Here is a 23,042-nt window from a genome sequence, read left to right as displayed (position 1 = left end):
CACACACACACACACACACACACACACACACACACAGATCCACAAATTCCCCCACTTGGATCTTTTCCCCCAGCGCAATATTGAAATTTATGTTCTCCTGTGTGCGGTTCTCAACGAAGGATTGCCATTGACAGATAAAATGGCAGGTTGTAGAATACAGTTGCTGTACAGATTTACAAAAACAAAACCAAAAAAAAACCCTTCAGGTTTTGTTTTTTTAAAGAAACATATTAAAAAATTTCTTTATGATTGAAACAGGAAAATTCCAAAATCTAAAACACCCATTGCCATTTGAACAGTGTGGATTTTACAGCAGCACTCTCTTGCTACCTGGGATGCTCTCGTGAACACCGCTTCTCAGAACAGCTTTTGTAGCATTAATATGGGCAGACAATGAGGGTTGAGGTTCCGTCATCTGCCCTGGCAATGGTACAGATAGCAAGGGTGCAAGGAGACCATCACAACAATGGAGAACATGGGGTGGTGGACTTGTTAAAGTGGGGTTTTCATTTTACCACAAGAAAGATTTATAGTGCATATATACTTGTTTTCACTTCACAATCTTCTTAGAAACTAAGAAAAATAGGGGAGGCCAACTGAGTGCTTCCAAAGTACTTCACTTCATGGAAAGAAGAAAGACCAGGAAATTCCACCCAAAATAACCAGGGAGACTACACCTTTGTCACAAAGTGCAGGTTCCTCAGGTATTCATATCACCTGAACAGGTAGGAGGACCACAAAAAACCTAAAACGTGGCTATGTCACAGCACTTCTTCCAAAAGGTAAATAAGCACAGGTCTGGATCATCCAAACTACGATCAATCACAGATAATAGACAAGCCCAGTATGTGGTAAGAGCCAGTTTGCTACCAGCAAATTCCCTTCTGTGCAAAAGAAGGGGGGCGGGGAGAAAGGGACACCATATCCCTATGTTGAAATTCTGAACCATACACAAGCAGATGACATTCCCTCTGTAACTAAGCTGTTCTAGCAGACATTTCCCCGATTCCTTATACAGCAGCCATCTTTCAGAGAGAGAAAAAACCCAAACAACTAGGTTAAGTGCAGCAAGAAAGAGTCTTTCGAAAGATGGCTATTCATTTCTAGTTTGCAATATATCTACTTGCGGAAACAGACCAAGATCCTTCTTGGCCATGTTGTTGTATATCTAAAGGGAAAAAAACGGCTGGCAAAAGAACATTTTGCCAAGCTGCAAATCAGAAATTTGCTTGCAAGGACACCTTGACCCTCTTAAGAGAGCCCACAGTTGAAAAGTGTCCCTCCACAGCTAACCTGGAAACCAAGTAACAGCAGACATGCAGGTCTGCAGGAAAAAAGCGTGTGAGAAAACCATCCTGCTGGTGATTACATATATATATATATATATGTCTACAGAAGATATATTCCTATTTCAAATATATTTTCAAGCAGACCAAAAATATCTCATCTATTAGTTACTGATGTGTGTTTACAGCATTAGCTAGTTAAATATTCCCTCTATTCATATAAAAAAGTGTGTGTGTGTGTGTGTGTGTGAGTGTGTATACATACACAAACACACAAACACATATACATATATATGTATATATATCCTATTAAAATGGACAAGATTTTAAAGCCTGAACTTCCTTTAATCCATTTCGGACCATTTCGGACCTCACATCTCAAAAGCACGCAGAGTTGAGCATGGTGTTCCTTTGCCTGTGAAAGAAGAGGCAACATCCGCACATGAAACCACAAGGCATTGCACACAGGCGATGCTTCCCCCATTCTGGTAGCACGAGAAGAAGGGGGCGGGGGAATAAAAGATGATCAGTTGAGTTTTTGTAGTTAAGAAAACCTGAGCTTGGAATGTCTGTTTAAAAAGGACCTGCAATGGAGTTTGGCCCTTCGTGATCAAAAAATCAGCTCAGTTCCATGAGGATATTTCTACCCTGTCCTGTTCCAACAGCGCTCCCTCCATCAGACACTGCACTCCAGGTAAGCAGGCTGCACGCTCCAAGTCTCCTGACGTTCCGACAACACTCCTGTTTTGCTCTGCAGCACAAACTACCACCCCAGACGGGGCGCCTAAGGCCTCCCCTGTGCCTGCGAAAAGGTCTCTCTCTTTCCCTCTGCACGACACTTGGGACTCCAATAAAACCAACCCACTCTCAGCCACCGCTTGCTTGGCTCACAAGATGTCATCGTAATCCAAAAGCTTGGAGTGCTGGCGGGTCTTCCAGAGGCGGTAAAGGCGGAAATCAAAGTAAGTCTCGATCATTTGCTTCCCTGGAAACACAACATAGAGAAGGCCAAGTCAACACCATGTAGCAAGGTTAGGTCAACATCTATGGAAACTATGTTGGTGTAACCCCTTGGAGTCCACATTTCATGGCCCCATCTGCAAACTAAACATTTGTAGCTCTGCTATGCCACTTTAAACAGTTATGGTTCCCCCCAAAGAATCCTGGGAACTGTAGTTTGTTAAAGGTGCTGAGAATTGTTAGGGAGATTCCCCATTTGTCTTCAATGAGCTACAATTCCTAGAACGGTTCAACGATAAGCTCCCCTTCCCAGAGGACTCTGGAATCAGCCCCCACACCAAGCAACAGAGCAACCTACCTTGAGCAGAGAGTTCGAGAGGAGATTCAAAAGTAACCCGACAGGGGTTCATCAGATTCTTCAGATTTTGGAACAGCTGAAAGGCAAGGGAGCTTCACAATCACTGCTTTCTGGCCAGGGTCACTGTTTCCAGTTGGCAGCCTTGGGCAGCTGCCAATTGCACAGCATCTTGCCAGGGCCCACGGCTGGTGGAGCACAGGAATCTGCCTTCTACTAAGCCAGGCCACCAGCCGATCTAGCCCAGTATGGTCTACACTGACTGCCAGCAGGGTTTAAGGCGTTTCCTAGCACTACCAAGAGATGCCATTGGAGACTGAACCTAGGACCTTCTGCATGCAAAGCAGATGCTCTGCCACTGAGCCATGGCTCTTCCCCACTACCCAGTATGTTTCACTACTGTGCTATCTGAGACAGTAAGACTTTGAGAAGTTATATCCAGAAAAGAACAGCACAGAGGACAGAGCTGGACCAGAACTGCTAGAGCAGCCCTCTAGAGCTCTCTATCTGGCTGTTGGAACTCTCCCTGGACATGCCCACTCCCCACCAGGCCTGGCCTGCACACTCCATGGAAACTCTTGCCTATCTGGGCTGTAAACTGTTGTAAACTTATCATCATGCTTCTTGCTTGCTTTGAAGGGAGGATGGAATAGGGGGTGTACATGTAACTGATTTGCATAGCTGGGATGTGGCTTACTGTGCAGAGGTACAAATCACATCCATTGCCCCACCCACTTTTTCCTTTGGTCCCGCCCACCACTGGCCTGTGGGTTTCTTACAGTGAAACATGGCCCTCAGAGGTCGAAACAAGTTCCCCAAAGCTGTGCTGGAGCCACCTGGAGCCTCTCTGGGGAACAAGGCGCAAGCCTTACCTTCTCTCCATTGTGGTTCCCGAGCACATAGCACCCCATTATGTGAATGACGTTTGGCTCCGGGTTCAGCTTGCTCATCAGGTGGCCCAGCCGCTTCCAGAAACTGCGGGGGGGGGGAGAGAAAGAAGATGGAAGAACCCGTTAGTCACAGAGGGGTCCTGTCAATTGCCACATGACCTTTCCTGGCTGGCTGGTTGCCTAATGCGTAAAGTGCAGGCGAATGGAACTTGCCCCCACCATGCCTGGGCTCAGAGACACCCACCACCAACATAAAACAGACTGAAAGTTCCTTGGGAGGTTGTGGACTTTCCTTCCTTGGAGGTTTTTAAGCTTTAGCTGAGATTCCTGCATTGCAGAGGGTTGGACAATTCTCTGACCAAAAACATGTGTGGGCAGTCCGTTTTGGGAGCCCTCCTTTTTTATGGTGTGTTCACGATGATCTGTGCTTATTGGGACAGTTATATGTGGTCCCACTTTCAATAATGTTCATGCAAACCAGGATTGGTGGGGAGTTCAGTCCCACTTTGTGTGGTATTTCCCCTGCCTCCCCCAGTGGGTCAACTCTATTGACAGGTGCAAAGGACCGCCCACCTGGCACCAGAGTGATGCCAGATGATCAACAGCTGGGTGGTCTGCTGGGGTGGCAAGATATCAATATCTGGATCAATGGATCAAAAAGGTTTCCCCACCCATACCTTAACCCAGTGATTCACAACCCACTCAGGAAGATAATAACAAAAAAAAATCCCAAACAGCAACAATTAATTGCACGTTTATTTAAAATCCAATGAAAACTATCTAGTTTAATTAATTCAACAAAATTGATGAACTTGATCCAGTGATACCAGCTTTTCAAAGTTTGATAGTCATTTACACCATCAGCATTCTCCTTCCAAGTCCTTGCCTCTTAGTAATTCCACTGCCCACCCAGTGGAATTTGGGAACCCCTGTTTTAACCCACTGTTTCACCTCTGAATTCAAACAGTTGTTTCCCTCCCATGGCCACTTCTGCAGATCATTCACTGGTGCCTGGTCTGCTGAAGTCTTTACCCACTAGTTGCGCCAGCCTTTGGCCAGCTGGCATCCTCCAGGCACTTTGGACTACAACTCCAACAGCCCCAAGCAGCACAGATTGATGCTAATCTTCCCCTACCTCAACCCCCAGGTAACGTCAAGCTTTGGCATATAACAGAGAGGTAGTGTGGTGCAGTGATTAGATTGTCAGGCTAAGCCCATGGCGGAGGAAGGGGGGGAGTGTACCGCCCCCGGCATCACGATCCTGGTGGGGTGCGATTGTGGCTGCCCCCCCACACTAGGAGCCACGCCCCCAGGACATACACCACACCCCTGCAGGCAGAGCACAATGCCCACCAGGACATGTGCCAGCCATGCCCCCGCCTGCTCTCCGCCCCTGGTGCTGGAGCACAAAGCTCCACCTCTGGCTAAACCAACTGGGTTCAAACCTCTACAAAGCTCACTGAGCTACTGTTGTCTCTCAAGTGCTCCCCTCCCAGAACTGACTGGCGCTTGCTCTTTACTTTCAGCACCAATAAATAAAGGCTTAATTAGTCACTTGGGCCTATGAGTGATTCACTGGCCTCTATGCTTGCTGCTTTGAGGTTTGCTCAGTCGTGCTGTTATGATTTTAGTATTGATGTGTTACTTGGTGTTTTTTTGTTGGCTATGTATTTTTATTGGCAATGAGTTTTATTTTATGGGCAATCAATCTGTAGCTCGCTCTGGGATCATCTTCTATGGAGAAGAGTGGGGTAGAAATATTTTAAATAAATAAATGTGTTTGAAGGGTAGGACAAAAACCATGTAAGACAGTCAGCCAAGGGTGATTGATTCTGGGCCAACACATCCCAGATTCTGCACCAGAGAGATCTGAATGCAGCGATCCATACATAAATCCCACAAACATGAATGTATTTGCTTATTTATTTTATGCTGTTTAATGCGCTGCAGGAGGTTGGACTAGGTGATCCTTGGATTCCCTTCCAGTTCTACGATTCTATTTTGCCACTCAGGAGGGGAGAGTTCTATTGGAGGTCATGAAAACTTGCTTTCTCCCAATCAGCAACAATCTGGAAGCTTCTCCAGATTCCAAATTCTATGCAAAACCCTGCACAATTGCTGTGAACATGTAGAGATTTCAGATAGCCAAAATGGACGGGCAATTTTCTGCAGTCCTAAGAACTGGAATCTATATTGTTGTTATTATTAGAATTTATAAACTGCCCTATGCCAGCTGGTCTCAGTATAGTTCACAGTGAATGCTGAGATGCTGAAACTTTAGTCCAAAGTTCCACACATGTAGGATACACATAGCTGTGGCTCCCAAATGAGAAACAAGCAAAAAGTCCAGGATCCTCTCACTCACTAGATCATGTCTTCCTCCTTCTCCACTTTTGCAAAGGTGGCAACTTTATTCTTCAGAAGGTACAAGTGGCCTGGACCGCCCTGCAGGAAGAAAAGAGGCAGAGTCTGGAGAAACAGCCTGTGCGTGCTACAGAGGAGCTATTGCAGTTACTGCTTTTCCTTTATTATTTGGCCAGCTTCACCTAACAGGAGGCACTTATTATTCATTACATTTATTTGCTGCTTGCAACAAAAACTTCTCAAAGTGACTTACCATTATAAAAACATACGTAATGCTAAACTTAACATGCATCAAACAAATAAATAAAAGAACCATTAATTATTAAAAGTATTCATCTTTCAGTGGATTACAAAGGACAAATCCTACCCCCCACCCTACTAAAAGCTGAATAGGAGACCCCCTGTTCTCTTCACAGAGCTGCGATTCCCAGAGTTCTCTGGGAAGCACTGATTGTTAAACCACTCTGGGAATTGTAGCTGTGAGGGAAATTAGAGTTTCCTAACAACTCCCAGCACCCTGGACAAACTAGAGCTCCCAAAATTCTTGGGGGGGGGGGAGTGATGACAGTTGAAAGTGGTATCATAGAGCTTTAATGGCATGGTGCAAATGCGGTCTTAGAAGAGGCTTCACCCTCTCTCACATAAGAGAAAACACCTCTACTAAGCCGCTGCTTGCATCCTCAAAAGGCAAAGGAAGTGTGTCTGTTGCTTTAGAACTTTTGTTTGAACATGCAAATTAATCAATTAAAAAAACCATACAATCAGTCAACTATCATTCTTAAAAGCCTTGCTTTCCAGTGATTTAACACTGAAATTCTGCTAATGTTTACGCAGAAACAAGCCCCGCTTGAGTTCAGCAGGGTTCACTTACTTGAAAGCGGACCCCATGTTACAGCCTTCACTGATTACACTTTAACAGATCTCTATATTGCAAAAAAATTCAGTGGAAAAGTTGACATTCCCCAGGAAGAGGGGCTGATTGTAAAACTACTTCAGGAACAGTAGCTCTGTGAGGGAAGCAAGAGGTCTCCTAACAACGCTCAGCACACTTAATTAACTCTAGCTCCCAGAATCCTTTGTGGAAAGCCATGACTGTTCAAAGTGGCATCCTTGTGCTTAAATGTACAGTGTGAATACGGACCAATAAAACTACAAATATCCCCAGAGAAGAAGGTATTGCTGAACAAGAGAACGCCCACAGGTATTGGGCGTGTGTCTGATGGGGTGGAAATGTGAAAACTCCAGGCCTTTTGTGTACTCTGCTTTGTTTTGGAAATTTCAACAACGTACAATTGAAAAAGGATAAGAAGGTGGACCAGGCAACACACAAACAAGGGCTTTGACATTTAGAAGATAATAATGAGAATAGCCAGTCCTGATTAAGCTAGAGTGCTTAAGAAACATATCACATTTTCTAGGCCTTTGGAGGTGGCAGCCCAGTGGGGGTTAAGGATAGACTTTCCAACCTCCTTCATGAATCAGCACCAACAAAAGTGGAGGCTCCAGGAAAAAATCTGCTGTTGGTTGTTGCCAAGGGGAGGGAACAGACCTGGAAGATGGTACTGTGCAGTTTAGCATCTCTCAAAAATCGGGATGGTGAAGCAGAGAGAGGAGTTTATGATGGGATGGGGGACCTCAAGCCCAGGGGGATGAATGCAGCCCTCCAGCTTCCCCATCTGGCCCTCAGAACTCTCTCCAGGCCACACCCCTCACTGCTCCCTCCCCTGAGTGTGTTTGCCTGGCTGCAATGTGTCCTTGAACCCTGTTCACACCTTTTGCCTGCCCTGATGGAGGACAGAAAGGTGTGTGTGTATGTTAATCTCTGTAGAAAACTAGCCTACTGTACAAAGGCAAAATTGTCATTCATTGCTCCGCCCACATTTGCCACTGGCCCAGCCTACCACTGTCATGTGGCCCTCAGAAGGCTGCCCAGAAAGAAATCTGGCCCTCGGGTTGAAAGGACTTCTTCAGTCCAGCTTCTTGAGAATAAGCCATTAGGGGGAAGGGCTGGGGGAATGATGTGAACGAGGTAGTGGTAAGTGAATCCAAGATTTGGGAAGGAAAGGAACGACCAGGGGGCATTTATATACCTGACAAAAAATCAGCATCTTCCAGATTTTGCAGCCCTTCCGGTAGATGTTCAGCTTCTTCTCAATTTCCTCTATTAGAAGAAAGGGAAGGGGCAGGTGGGGTGGCAGGGAGGGAAGAGAAGGGTATGTAAGACATGTACAGCATGCAGGAAAAGGCTTTAACCAAGGTGCAGATATCACCATCATGGTGGAATCAAAGGGCTGGTCCATAAGAATTTAAGGGCAGTCCTACTGGATCAGGCCAATGGCCCATCTAGTCCAGCATCCTGTTCCCACAGTGGCCAACCAGATTCCCCATTGGGAAGCCCAAAAGCAGGACCTGGGCACAAGAGCAGCATTCTACCCTCCTGTGAGTTCCAGCAACAGGTATTCTGAATAATTGCTGCCTCTAGCAAATGGAGGCAAAGCAAAGCCATCATGGCTAATGGCCACTGATAGCCTTCTTCTCCATGAATCTGTCCAGTTCTCTTTTAAATACATCACTGCTTCCTGTGGCAGTGAGTTCCATTGTTTAACTATGTGCTGTGTGAAGTAAAGCATTTTCTGTGGTGCATTTAAATGTTTTTCCGTCAGCAGGTCTGGAGGGGAGGTTAAAGAAATGTCAGCATAAATACCCCTGCAAATATGTAGAGGTAAAATTGATAACTTGAGTTCTTATGCAGAGTTCTTTTTATCATGATATACCTAAGATTTTTTACCAAACTCTTTTTACAGAAATTGCCAGGATGATCAGATGCATCTTATGCTTCCAGATCAGAACATATCCATTCCCCTCTTCAACGGTGGCTAATGTTCTCCTGCATGTAAAACTTGTCAGGAATTAATTTTAACAAACTTATAATTTTGTATTTTTTTTTTGCACCCAGCATTTTATAACACAATGCATTTACTAGTAATTTGACTGCTATGGTTTTCTATCTTGCTTTGAATTACTTTATATATGCATGTAAAAAGTTTCTTTCTGAATACAGTGGTACCTCTGGTTACAATTCATTCCGGAGGTCCGTTCTTAAGCTGAAATCATTCTTATCCTGAGGTGTGCTTTTGCTAATGGGGCCTCCCGTTGCGCATGCGCCTCTGGCGCGCGATTTCCGTTCACATCCTGGGGCAAAGTTCACAACCAGGAATAGCTGCTTCCGGGTTAGCAGAGCTCGTATCCTGAAGTATTCGTAACCAGAAGAGGTACCACTGTATTGGTCATTGGCCAAAACAGAGAAGTTGGTTGATTGTCTACTCCTCTTTTAAAACCCTCTTTGCTGACTGAGGCTGAAGGGGATTGCAGTCCATCAGGCCTAAGAAGATTAGAAGGAGGCCAGTAAAAGGCACCCCTGCCCTTCCCCTTTTCTCTAGAGATGAGCTTCCTTTGGAGCTTGTGGAGTGTGAAGAAACCTTTGTCTTGCATTCAGAACCAACAGTGAAGCAAAGGTTCCAGCCATTTGTCTCAGGGCACAATGTCACCCACCCACCCACCCACCCACCAGTCCCAGTCCTGTTCAATTCAGTTTAATTACCAAACACTCACGTACCCAAAATATCATCAAAGGTGGCATGCTCGTGATCCTGGAAGCAAACAAACAGAGAGGCATTACTTTTTTATTTTAAAAACACACCACATTTCAATCCATCAGAAAGGCACAAAGCTCATTGTGCTAGGCAGAAAAAAGTGATACTAACTTTTTAAATGAGTTGGAACATGAGAAGGGGCCTGCTGGATCAGGCCAATGGCCCGTCTGGTGCAGCATTCTGATCCCACAGTGGCTAACCAGAAACCCATAAGTAGGACCAGAGCACAGCAGCGCTCTCCCTTCCTCTGATTTCCAGCAACTAGTATTCAGAAGCTCTTGTAGCTAGCAGCCATTGATGGCATTTTCTTCCATGAATTTATCCAATCCTCTTTTAAAACCATCCAAGTGGCTAGTCAGATGAGTGGGATACAAATAATAAAATTACTACTACTACTACTACTACTACTATTTAAGCTACCTCTGGTATAGAGCCAAAAAAGAGTTGAATTTTGAGCATGCCCTGCTGCTATTATTATTATTATTATTATTATTATTATTATTATTATTATTTGCTTGTGCTATGCTGTAACATGCCACTGATGGAATATTATTTATTTATTTATTAATAACAGCACAGCACACTTCTTTACAGCTAACGTTTCCAACCTCTGTCACATGGGAATAATCCAGGAAGAGAAGGAAAACAACCACTGTACTGGCCAAGTTCTCCCATAAACTATCAGTCAATGCCCACGTTTAATGTGATCTTCCACCAATCTTCTGCCTAAAATTTATTTATGGATTTGAGATACTTCTATCCCACTCTCCACCCAAAATAGAACTCAGAAACAGCCAACAGCATGGAGATTCAAATAACATAGAACAGCGTGATAAAATGTTATAATAATAGAATCAGCATAGAGTGCAGATGATTGGTTTAGCTTTACTGGGAATCTCCCTAAAAGAGATATTATTATTATTATTATTATTATTATTATTATTATTATTATTATTATTAGATGGATTTATAACCCACCTTTCTCCCAAGTTGGAATTCAACGCAGCTTACAACATTTAAACGCAACATTATAAAATGCAAAGCGACACAACCAAACTAATTGAAAACAATGGTTAAAATACACCAGAACACTTTTGGAACCAGCAATTTGTCATGGTTTGCCCTGACAGCAGCCCAGTGATCAGCACTGCCTGCTCCTTAGGTTCCAAAGACCTTTCTGACCAGACTAACCTCCCTTGGGAGGGAATTCCTTAATATACGCTTTCTGGCACTTGGCAAAGTGATGCCACTTCAGAAACTTACTAAGTTGAAATGGACCATTGAGGTCTTGTGCTATGACTTACATAGAGGATGGGGATAATGGACTGGTCATCCCGGCGGATGATCGTCGGAACATACTCAGCTTTGGGCACCTTAGAGGAAATGAGCTGGAAAAATTGAAGGAGAAAGAAAGAAGGAGAGACAATTAAAATGAGCACAGCAGGGAGGTGGGGAGTGGCAGGGGCAAGTGGACAAGGGCCACATCCCATATATGGAGGCCTGAACTGGTTAATTCTTTATTCTACAGGACAACCCCACAAGCACTTGTCTCCTCAGCTCATACCCCTCATTGGCCCTGCCTCACTGTACCCTTGAATAAGGCTTTTGCCTAGCTGGGATCATGCTTCCTGCCTGCCTGCCTGGAGGACAGAGAGGGGTGAGCATGTCTGAGTGTCTAGCAACCAACCCACTGCACAAAAATGAATTTTTTCCTCCATTGCTCTGCCCACTTTTGTCTCTTGGTCTGCTGGCATGTGGACCCCAGAAGTTTTCCTGTGATGGGATGTGGCCCTTGTACTGATGAGCACTCCCCACTTCTGCCCTTGGCAGCTGCCCGTACTGCTTTTTGGGTATTGCTCACCATGATCTTGGGTGGGATGAAGTCTTCCCCGCTGCAGGCTGCAGCCTCAAGCTCTTTCTCTGCCTCCCAGTTTAAGTCAACGCCCTTGTCAAGTGCACAGCAGGAATCCTGGAGCTCATGGCCTGTGAGATACAGAGGGAGAAGCATTGCAGAGGGGTCCTTATGCACACAGACACACACATACAATGTTCTAAAGTGTTCTGGTTAAGAGGGGGCCCACATGCACATCGGCCTCCTTCCTCACATGATCAGACCAGCAATTAAGATGCCCCAACAGATGATGAAGCCCGGAAGATGCCTGCCATCGAAACTGAAAAAACGGGAGACCAAAACATCAGAGGCTGGTTGCTGCCTTTAGGATGCAGATTCTGAAAGAGTTATGTTGGCTGAGCATTCCCCTTTGAACCCAATTCAAGGATGCTTATCTTCCTGTCTTACTTAGTTTGCTAATACTTGCCTAATACCAAGGACTTCCTAGGGGGCTTACAGCAGGGTTAATCTTTAGAGGGGGCTCCTCAGAAGTATGTGGAATGACAGCATGGGTGAGAGCTTTCTCTGTGGAAGCTCCCTTGTGGTGGAACTCCCTCCCCATACAGAGGTGTCCATCATCTTGGACTTGACCGGTTGACACCGACACATGAATAGACCTTTTCAGTGGTGGTTTCCCCTTTGTGGAATGTCCTCCCTTAGAAAAGGGCATCTGTCTCCAGCATTCTTAACTTTCAGGAGTGATTTGAAACATTCCTGTCTACACAGGTGTTTGGTGGCTGAAGAATACTGTTCCTGGTATCTTCAAGATCACTGGATGAAAGTATGTTTTTAATTCTATTTGCTTCTAGAATGTTTTAGGTATAATTGTCTTTAGAATGCTTTAATCAGAATGTGTTTTGTTTTGCTTTGTTTTCATCTTTAAATCTGTTTGCTGCCCTGGGCCTCTGGGCAGGATATAAATTTATTAAGTAATAAAAGTATTATAACCTTTGTCACAGAGCTTTCGCCATTTGCCGAAGATGAACCTCTTTGCTCTGGTCTTTGACAATTAAGATTCCTTTGCTTTAAGGAACCCATAATCTTGAGTTGAATTTATACTGTTCTGTTCCAGCTGGAATGTTTCAAACGTCTTTAAAATCACTATTAACTCTTTTGATCTGTTTTTATACCTATGTATTAAAATTACAAGCCACTCAAGGACCATAGGATGAAAGGCAGGTAAGAAATCTTATAAATGAATAAAGTGGTGATACCACAGAGGTTCATTGGTGGAATGGTCTCCCCTTGTCACTCTGACTGGCACTGCTATCATGACAATGAGAGCTAGTGTGATGTAGTGGTTAGAGTGTCAGACTAAGACCTGGGAGACCAGGGTTCAAATCCCACACTCAAGCATGAAGCTCACTAGGTGACCCTGGGCCAGCTCACCTACCTTGTGGGGTAGTTGTGGAAATTAATTGAGGAGTGGAAGAACCATTTGAGCATCTAAAAAGGTTTTACTATGCTGCCGTTGATACTTAGCTGTCTCTATTTACTCTGATGCAGAGTTTTGCGGTATTATAATTTTATTGTGTGGTTTGCTTATATTATGTGTGATACCTCTTGCTATCTCTATATACCAGGGCTGGGGAGCCTTTGGTCCTCCAGAGGTTGTTGGGCTTTGCATGCCATCAGCTCCCGTCATCATGGCCAACACCGAATGGGAGGATGATGGGAGTTGTTGATGAACTACAGCCAATTCCCGGCTTAGGCGCATCTGATTGATGTGTGATTGCACATCATGGCACCAAACCTGGAAGTAGCCCCAAAGCACCATAAAGATGACATGAAAAGGGGTGGAGTGGAGTCAGAATGAGTTGATGTGCGCTCTATAGCCCCAGCGCAAAATGAGGATTGTCTGTACAACTGTACAATCAAAGGTTCCCCAGATGGAGGATGGGTTAATAAATAAAGAACAAAGAACAAGAGGCAAGGCTGCATGTTTCTGGTGTCCTATCTAGCTCCAGCCTCTTTTCAGCTCTCAGGTGGGAAGAAAATGCAAGCAGGCTGTGCAGGTAACCTTGGCCTCATAGAAACAGTCTGTTCCATTGGGCCATCTAGCTCATTACTGTTTACACCGACTGGCAGCTGCTTTCCAGGATTTCCTATCAGGGGACATTACAAGCCCTAATAATAACAATAACAACAACAATTATAATAATTTTATTATTGATACCCTGCCCATCTGGCTGCGTTTCCCCCAGCCACTCTGGGCAGTTCCCAACAGAATATTGAAAGCACAACAAAACATCAAATATTAAAAAACTTCCCTAAACAGGGCTGCCTTCAGATGTCTTCTAAAAGTCAGATAGGTGTTTATTTCCTTGACTCTAATGGGAGGGCATTCCACAGGGCGGGCGCCACTACCGAGAAGGCCCTCTGCCGGGTTCCCTACCTGGAGATGCCAGAGATTGAACGAGGTACCTCAGCCCCTGAGCTACAGCCCTTACCAAATAAGAGCATAGCTGCCTGCCTTACAACACATCAGACCATTGATCTGCCTACGTAGCTCAATATTCTCTACACTGATTGGCAGTGGCTATCCAGGATTAGAGGAAGAATGTGTGTATCAACCCAACCTAGAGTTGCTGGGGGCCTTCGGACCTTCTGAATGCAAAGTAGACACACTGTCACTGAATCATTATTCTTCAGTTCTCATGATTCTGAATAGGAGGAGCTGGGGCCTGAACCTGGGACGCTTTACCTGTCCCCAAGCAGAACCCGCTTTCAAGGAAGCTCAGAGAGACAGATACTCTCTCACCTCCATTCTAGTTGTTCTGAGAGGCCGCCCTCTGCAATTCACACACAGACCAGCAAATTTAAACACCCTAAGACAGCAGCATCACAGCTTAATCCCCACAGCAAGTCAGACAGAACAGGACTCTGGGGAAACCTAAGGGTTAGTTGGAATTGTTCACACGGATGGCCCAGTGACTAAGCCCATGCCAAACCAGTTTTACTTTGGGTTTTGGAAGGTAGGGAACGGGAGGGGAGGTTCATCGAGGACACAACAAAGGAACGTACTTTCTCGGGAATCATTGAGGTTTTCGGGCTTAATGGGAGTGGGGTCGCTCCAGGACCGGCTGAAGCTCCTCTCTCGGCGCTCGGCAAAGGCTAAAAAAATTAAATAATGGCAATAAGGGACTAAATTATCACAACTTTCTATACGACCAGCCAAAAGAAAAACCACCACACCGCCCTGGCTCACAATCTCATGCTCTTTAGGCACACTCTATAACAGCTAGAGCAGGTGAACAAGAAAAAAAGGAAGGCTACATTCATGGATCGGTCTGGATGAGAAAGCGAGGCACAGGGAGGGAAAGTGAAGCAAGGCAAGAGCAGCTATCTGGAGCAGGGACAGGGAACTTCTATGGCCCTCCAGGTTTTGCTAAGCTAGCAACTCCCAACACCCTTGACCGTTGGGCCCTGCTGGCCTGCAGGGAGTAGTGAGTCCAACAGCATTTGGAAGGCCACAGATTCCCCTCTGCTTCCCCAGTCTAGGAGATCTAGGGCTCCAGGACGTGATTCAACACAGCACACCCTGCACCACCTCCATCCCCTCACTCACTCTGCGCCTTCATGCGGCGGCTCCCCACCATCCGCAGATGCTTCCTGAAGTTTCTGGAAGAAGCAGAACAAAGAGAAGGTGGTCAATACTGAGGAGCCAAGAAGACCGTGATGTGGGCAATTTCCCAGAAGGTATCATGGTGGTAAATACATCAAGCTGTATATAGAAAGAGATTTGGAGGTGTGTGTTTTTTGTGGAGGGGAGATCAGCCACAGAAAAAAAGGAATCTTTGCACCAAACACCTCCCTGAATATCTTATTAACTTCCTATTGATGTAGCTAGATCAACCATAGCTGGAGGCTGGAATACATCTTCTAGTGTTTTAATTGCATATTGGCAGAAGCATGTTTGGCATTATGTGCTCGTGGAAAGATTGATGCATGATAAACGGAATGCAAGAGAGCAAACTACATCCAGGCCATGTTCACACCACACATCTAAAGTACTATGATACCACTTTAAACAGTCATGGTTTCCCTCAAAACAATTCTGGGAGCTGTACTTTGTTAAGGGTGCTGAGAGTTGTTAGAAGATCCCGGTTTCCCTTCCAGAGCTACAATTTCCACAGTGGTTTAACAGTTAATCCCTCTTCGTAGTGAGCTCCATGAGGGGGGAAGAGGGATCTCCTAAGAACTCTCAGCACCCTTAGCAAACTATAACCCCCAGAATTCATTGGGAGAAGTCATAAGGTAAAGGTAAAGGGACTCCTGACCATTAGGTCCAGTTGTGACCAAGTCTGGGGTTGTGGCGCTCATCTCGCTTTATTGGCCGAGGGAGCCGGCGTACAGCTTCCGGGTCATGTGGCCAGCATGACTAAGCCGCTTCTGGCAAACCAGAGCAGCGCACGGAAACGCCGCTTACCTTCCCGCCGGAGGTATCTTATTGCACTTTGTGCTTTTGAACTGCTAGGTTGGCAGGAGCTGGGACCGAGCAACGGGAGCTCACCCCGTCGCGGGGATTCAAACTGCCAACCTTCTGATCAGCAAGTCCTAGGCTCTGTGGTTTAGACCACAGCGCCACCCGCATCCCGGGAGAAGTCGTAGTAGCTTTTAAATGTGTGGTGTGAATGTGGCCCTAATCAATTTGACACAATACGGTTTCCCTTCCTAACTTTTGTAAATACTTCTCTTGAGAATTCATGTTCTCACTGACCCATGCAGAGTTTCGAAGGGGTGATATCAGATAGCTGTTTTACTCATTGTTTATCTGATTTCAACATTTATCACCTTCTTTCCAAGTATATACCGTAGCAATGACACAGAAGGAATTGGTAGCCGTTTTGTTATTGCTGTTTTTTAGGGGGTCGCAATTTGCAAAACAGAACCATTATTTTAAAAATAAAATAAAAGTATGTCTACACCACTTTTGGAGCTGCTTAGGATCCTGAACAAATGCTCATCGAAACACAAACAAATCACATCTGGAGCAGCAACTGTTCATGAGAACATGTGAGCTAACATCTTGGGAGCAAAATGTGCATGTATCTTCCAGGGATGTCAAGTGGTGGTAAGTTGAAAGTACACCATTTGGCCACAACTTGCCCCAGCATGCTTATATTCACAGTTGCCACTTGGGGGTTGCCATTGCTATATCTGTCTTTAGGAATCAGGTGCAGAAGTAAGGGAAAACCTGCTCTGAATTCCTTTGCTGGCAGAACACTGTTCCACAATTATAATTTTTGGGATGGGTCTTAATGCTTATTCCATGCAGATGCCAAGGCTGAAATTTGAAAAGGAATAACAGTAATGCAGGAGAGAAGGGTTTCTGAGCTCTTAACCCGTGTGGGGCTTTTCTACTGAAAATTATCCCCTGTAAGATGCTTTAAGCCTCACTGGTGGAAGGATTTGGAGCTCTTGTCATTTGTTTTTTTTTTTTTAAATAATATTTATTAAGAGTTTCCAATTATAACAATATAAAAAAAACAAAACATCCAAATTTAAGATCTTATTTTCCGTAACATCTTTCCAGGACTTCCCCTCCCCTCCCCCTCTTATATTCCAATTCTTACAAATAAATTCAGCAATTTATTATCCCAAATTTTAACCTTATTATCATTAACCCAATTTAAAAATATTTTCCCATCTCCTAAGATCGACCTATTCCCTTCCGCGCGTTCCCCCCTTTAATATACATAATAGATTAAAATATAATAAAATAAAATATGATTTTGCAGCCTTTGGATTCCAAATTTCCCTCCCCCTTTTCCTGGTTGCGTTCCCCATATTGATCAACATCTGATGTCTTCCTGGAGCTCCCACATTTATTTAAACCATAGTCCTTTACCAGCCTTCTTTAATTTTAAATGTCCAATCTTGGAAGGAGTCTATCTCAAAAAGGCCCATTTTTTCCATCCAGATTTTTATATACTTGGGAGTAAAACTCCAATTTTATTTCTTAAACCTTTCAAATCTGGATGTCCCAAATGTTCCCACTTCCAACTTTGTCCAATTCTTATTATTCTTGTTGTTCTTGTTAATCTCTCTCCTCTTTCTTTTCCTGTTTTCCTGCACAAATGTTCTAATTCCAAAAGCTTCTAAATTCCACTGCAGAGGCTCTGTTATTCAGGAACGAAACATGATGCCAAGTCCCTTCCATTTTTCAATAGATAAGTCTATTGTCTACTTTAGTGTATAAACCTCTGTAGCCAAAATAATGTTCCATTTCTGCAGTATCCCAGGAGATAAAAAGTTCTGTCAAATTCGATGCCAACAACTTGTAATATCCCTCGGCTCCTCTAGGTGGATTGTAATAACTCAGTTCCCTTCCAGATCACGTCCACCAGTCAAAGTAACTTATTATTCCTTGTTTTAAACATTTTGTATCCAATTTGTAACAAATATAACCGGCAAAGTCCTCGTAACAAAGTTCTCATTTTTGTTCTTCTGCTTTGACAGCTCTTTGACAGCTGTCAAAACCTCTCCTTGTCTTCTCCCGGCGCTCTAACTAAAACGCTCCCAGGTTCCGGGGGGGGGGTTGCTTTTTGAATAAATTCCACTTTTCTCCTCCAGCTCAATCTTATAATTTTCCATCGCGAAATTTCATAACTTTATCAAAATAAGGTTGCGCTTAATCTTAGATGTTAAGTCCTTTACTTTAGCTCCTCTACAACAGGGGGGGGGGGCTGACTTCCTTTTTATGCCTCCCCCGCTCGTTCCGAATTCTTTAAAAATTTCTCGCCTTTTTTAATCCAAGTTCCGATTACTCACGGGCTATGCTTTTAAGTCCAAATTTGCAATGGAAGAAGTCAGCGCTCTCCGTCGAATGGCATGCGGCTTCGCTCGGCAAGGGAAGCGGAGGACTCAAAGCACCCCCCCGTCACCCGTTCCGTAGCCTTTAAAAAGGCTCCTTCGCGGGTCGGGGGGGGCTCAAAAGGTGCCAGCCGAGTCACCATGTCCATGGGTTTTAGCGCCCATGGTTTTTAAGGGTCCCCGCGTCGCCGGCGCGGCAGGACCCAGCCCCTACCGAGCAGGCTCCCTCCGGAGCTCGGAGGGAGTCCGCCATTCGGCGATGGCGCCAACCCGGAAGTCCTGGAGCTCTTGTCATTTGGAGAAAGTAGAGTGTGTGGCCTTTCATGTGGCTCTGAAATGCCCTCCCAAAACCATCATGGTTACTCTTTGGATCGCTTTCCACAAAACTGAATGCACTTTAAGAGTGAAACAGACTCCCTTGGAAAGTGGTGTGGACTCTCCTTCCTTGGAGGTTTCTAAGCAGACGTTGGATGGCCATCTGCCATGAGTGCTTTAGCTGAGATTCCTGCAATGCAGTGGGTTGGACGATGACTCTCTGGGTCTCTTCAACCACAATTCTATTATCTATGATTCAATCCCTCTTTTCAGGGAACTCTGGGTATTGTAGTCCTCTCCTAACAAGTCTCAGCAGCTTTTCACAAATGACAGTTCTCAAGGTTATTTGGGGAAGCCATGAGTGTTATAACAATACTACTTTAAATGAGTGTTGTGAATCTAGCTCAGTAACGGCATAAAAAAGCCCAGAGATGTAATTTTAGCTTGCAGGGAGAGGATGCTCACCTCAGGCAGGAGATTTGGGAGTACCACTGAAGGGCAGCCAACTGTAAATTATTTGAATGTACAAGTCGGGTCTGCAGCAAAAAAGCTTGCAGTTTACCCTTGCAGCCAAACAGAGGTGTACTCTCGTTTAGGTTCCAGCCAGTCAGACATACCCTTCTCCAATACTATAAACCAGAGTTTCCAAACTGTGATTTATGGACCAAGAGTGGTCCATGAGCTTCATTGAGGTGGTCAGCGGCATGTCTGTAAAAATAAAATTTTAAAAATCATATAGCATACATGCCATGCACTTAAAGCACATGGCTTCTCCCAAAGAATCCTGGGTGCTGTAGTTCAACCCTCACAGAGCAACAAGCCCCCCAGCACCCTTAACAAACTCCAGGTCCCAGAATTCTTTGGGGGATAGGCATATGCTTTAAATGTGCAGTGAGTATGCAACCTAATGGATTTGCTGAGACCCTAAGCAATCTTCAAGTGGTCTGTGAGGGGAAAAGTTTGGGAACACAGCTATAAGCAGCTGAAGGTTGTTCTCCCCCCACTCCATCCCCATTTTATGCACACCCACCTCACTCCCAACACACAACTTTCAACGGATGCCAATCATGTGTTTTGTTTGTTAATTTATTTTTTAGATTTATATCTCATCCTTCCTCCCAAAAGAAGCCCCTCTTTTTTTACCCTCTTAGATTTTTTAAAAAAGTTTCTTGTAATTGCGGAGGGGTAAATGCATTCCCTTGAGAATGCTGATACGTAACTCCTTGTTTCTCAGTGGTCCCTGTTTCAAATTTCTGCCAGCCCTCACCACAAAGTTCGCTATTACAGGGAGTAATTATTAGGTTGTTACCACCTTGGGAAGAAAGAGAAGAGGATTTGGATTTTCTCTCTCAGGGACTAAAATGCCCATAAGGGATATGACCTAGAAAAAGAAATTTGAAGTCCGTCATGGGAGTACATCTCCTGTGGCATTTACCACAGCTTCAAAAATGCAGGGTCTTCTTCAAAGTCCAGGGAGAGAAGGAAGAATTTTCATAGCCTGCACTGTAATTGAGACTGAAATGAACACACTATGGATTGTGGGTAGGGGGAGAGAGAATATCTTTTTGGCACCCCAATCAGAGTTAGCCCTATTTGTCACACACTGCCAGGCACTTGCCCCCAACAGCACTAAAAACACTAAGGGTAAAGCACTATTTTGAATTTTCTGCTTTGGGCATCAAAGTAGTTTGCATGGGCGTAGCCAGGATTTATGTTGAGGCGGGGGTGTGGGGGTGTGCTGAACCTCAGTTAAGTATTTTTATTGATTTACTTGATTTGGTGGGGGCAACTTCCCCCAATTTCCCCTTGGCTACGCCCATGGTGCCTTGGGCCCAATAGCACATTGCTACTGTGGGCATGGCATCCCAGAATCTTCAGAAAACAAGACACATAAATATAAATTGTTCATGAAATAAACAAAATCAAAATAAATCAGGCACAAAAGTTACCTGTTATCAGGCATTAGAAATGTGGAACTCTACCAGACAGAGGAGGCTATTGCCCACTGGGACCAGAAGGGTGGAAGGCAGGAGGTCCAACAGTAGATGGCACCAGACCAATGGCAGGCAGAGCCATTACTTCTGATGTCCCCCCAATCCTCCCACATTTTACTCCCTGCTTACTTCTACAAGGTCAACACCAGGACTACAGAGGAGGACACTGAGAGGCAGAGCTTATAACCAGGACTGGTTGGAAGTAAGAAGGCAGGCAGGACGTTTGTGGTGCCATGTCCCCTTTGCCCAAATGAACCAGCCTCCACTGCTACCAAGTAAATCTGCATAAATGAAGGGCATAAATCTATGCATGGCCAGTTTATTTTCAAAGAGCCTCTGAAAATCCAAAATGGGAAACATCTATGAAGTTATTTTCTACGGAATGCTGAACAGAATTAACAGGCATTTCTCCAAAGGTAGTAGAGGCACATCCATATCTTTGAGCCCCAGATCCAGGGGCTCCAACAGGGGGCCAACTGGTGCTTTCTCACCCCACCATTGCAAACAGGTGGACCTTCTGTTTGATCCAGCAAGGCATGTATAATTAAGAGCTGCTTTTCCTTCTGGAAGGAGAAACAATAATTTTGCCTTTGCCTGTTAGCAAACAACCACAGATCTGCAAACTCAGAAGGGGCCCAACAGCTTAGAGCTAAAATTAAAGTGGGCAAATATTCTTGGACAAACCACGTTTCGAATTTCTTTCAGTTTCATAGAACTCGGAAGGACATCTTGAAGGCCACGTAATCCAAATACAAATCCATTGCTCAATGCAGAATCTAAAATGCAGGAGGGCAACAATACGGTGCCCATAGCACCCTGGATGTCTTCTCTTGGCACCCACTAAGTCTCTGAGTGTCATACACACATATTAATTGGACTCTTGGTGATGTGGTAGTGGGGGTGGTTAGCATTTTCTTCCTTCAAAAGTACATAGAGCTGAATGAGGAAGATGAAAGAGCAACAGTCCAGAAATTGTAGCTAATGAAAATTGCAGCCATGAAAAGCTACATTCATAACATATATTTTATACCAATATGATAACAATTTAAATAGTCATGACTTCTTCCAAAAGAATTCTGGGGATGGAGTAAATATATGAACTATTTGAAAAGTAATTGCGATGAACGGATTACGCTAGTAGAACTATAAGAAGTTTTGTAAGGTGGTTTATTTGAAATATTACAAGAAAGACTACAAAAAGAATTATTAGTTAAGGATAATTAAATGTAATAGGAAATTAAGAAATAGAAAAGTAGAAAAGTAAAAAAATAGTAGAAGTAGAAAAGTAATAAAGAACGGAAAATCATCAGAGGTGTTGACGGAAGTCAAAAATATTGTATAAGATGTGAAGATATGTTGTATGACTGTTGGAACTAATATGTTAAAAAATCAATTAAAATGTGTGTGTGTGTGTGTGTGTGTGTGTGTGTGTGTGTGTATTTATATATTTAAAAAATAAGAATTCTGGGGACTGTAGTTTGTTAATGCAGCTGAATGTCCCTAGAAGTCTGCCCCCCCCATTCCCCTCACAGGGCTAAAATTCTCAGAGTGGCTTAACAACCAATCCTTCTCCCCAGGGAACTCTGGGAACTGTAGCTGTCAGAGGGGAATACAACTCTCACTCCCCTTAACAAACTACAGGTTCCAGGATTCTTCTGGGAAAGCCATGGCAGTTTAAATTGATATCACAGTGCTTTAGATGTATGCTATGAATGTGGCTGTGAATGTTGCTGGGTCTGACATTTAGGGACCATTACAAGACTGGTTTCTTATTAGTCGCCAATTAACTACTGACCCCAATTCAACATTTCAGCCCTGAAGCATGAAGCCCTAATTAGTTTGTGGGATGGCCATCCAAGGTAGAGTCTTTCCCCATGTCATTCAGTCCATAACTTGAGATATACCCAGGAGGCACATCTGGTAGTTCAAACCTTAGGAGAAATTGGGGGGGGGGCAGTGTCTGTGACCTACATGGCCTTCTCAGTAACAGCCACCCCACTGCATAACATCTGATTTATATCAGCGTTGTTTTTAGGCACCAGCTGAAAACCTGCCTTTTCCATCAGGTTTTTCAAAATGGATTGCGGTAGACTTACAGATGGCCCTATTTTGCTATATTGTTGATTTTAAATATTTTTATTTCTTTTTCCATTCCCCCGCAAATTTTATTTTAAAACCAAGAGCGTAAAAAGAAACCCAGTCTAGCACTTCTTTGGCCTTGGCAAATTCTGCTCTTATTTCTTTGATAATCTTTATTATTATTATTTTTAAAAATGTATTTATTGCTGTAACCCACACCCTGGCCTTTAAGGCAGATGGGTGAGACAGGAGTTTTTAAAACAAATTTAGATTTCAGAAGAGATTGTATTTACAATGCCAAATGGCAAAGCAAATCATTGAATGGTGCAGTTATGTGAAAAAGCTGCATTTTTTGCTCTAAAACAAACTGAACAAAGGAGTGAGTGAGGAGGGGGGGTAGGGGTGGCATTGAATTCACCCCAGATAGCCAGTCAACCAG

General features: G+C 44.2%; 1 protein-coding gene across 2 annotated transcripts in view; it reads right to left on the bottom strand.

Moving 5' to 3' along the window:
* Window positions 1-60: 60 nt before the first annotated feature.
* NSMF (NMDA receptor synaptonuclear signaling and neuronal migration factor) overlaps window positions 61-23,042 on the bottom strand; it is a 50,098-nt gene continuing 27,116 nt past the window's right edge. The window contains exons 5-14 of one of the 2 annotated variants that reach the window (XM_081847661.1): window positions 14,968-15,020; window positions 14,424-14,513; window positions 11,370-11,491; window positions 10,813-10,896; window positions 9,472-9,505; window positions 7,946-8,016; window positions 5,857-5,936; window positions 3,474-3,576; window positions 2,605-2,680; window positions 61-2,271 (exon numbers count right to left, since the gene is read on the bottom strand). In XM_081847661.1, coding sequence (XP_081703787.1) covers window positions 2,174-2,271; window positions 2,605-2,680; window positions 3,474-3,576; window positions 5,857-5,936; window positions 7,946-8,016; window positions 9,472-9,505; window positions 10,813-10,896; window positions 11,370-11,491; window positions 14,424-14,513; window positions 14,968-15,020 — 811 coding nt within the window. In that variant the 3' untranslated portion in view covers window positions 61-2,173. The remainder of the gene's footprint in view (window positions 2,272-2,604; window positions 2,681-3,473; window positions 3,577-5,856; window positions 5,937-7,945; window positions 8,017-9,471; window positions 9,506-10,812; window positions 10,897-11,369; window positions 11,492-14,423; window positions 14,514-14,967; window positions 15,021-23,042) is intronic. The other variant, XM_081847662.1, reaches the window with a different exon arrangement.

Source organism: Podarcis erhardii (assembly GCF_964252035.2).
Source record: "Podarcis erhardii genome assembly, chromosome: Z".
Classification (NCBI taxonomy): Eukaryota; Metazoa; Chordata; class Lepidosauria; order Squamata; family Lacertidae; genus Podarcis; species Podarcis erhardii.
Note: the sequence above shows the minus strand (reverse complement) of the source record. Positions and strands in the feature narration are given on the sequence as shown.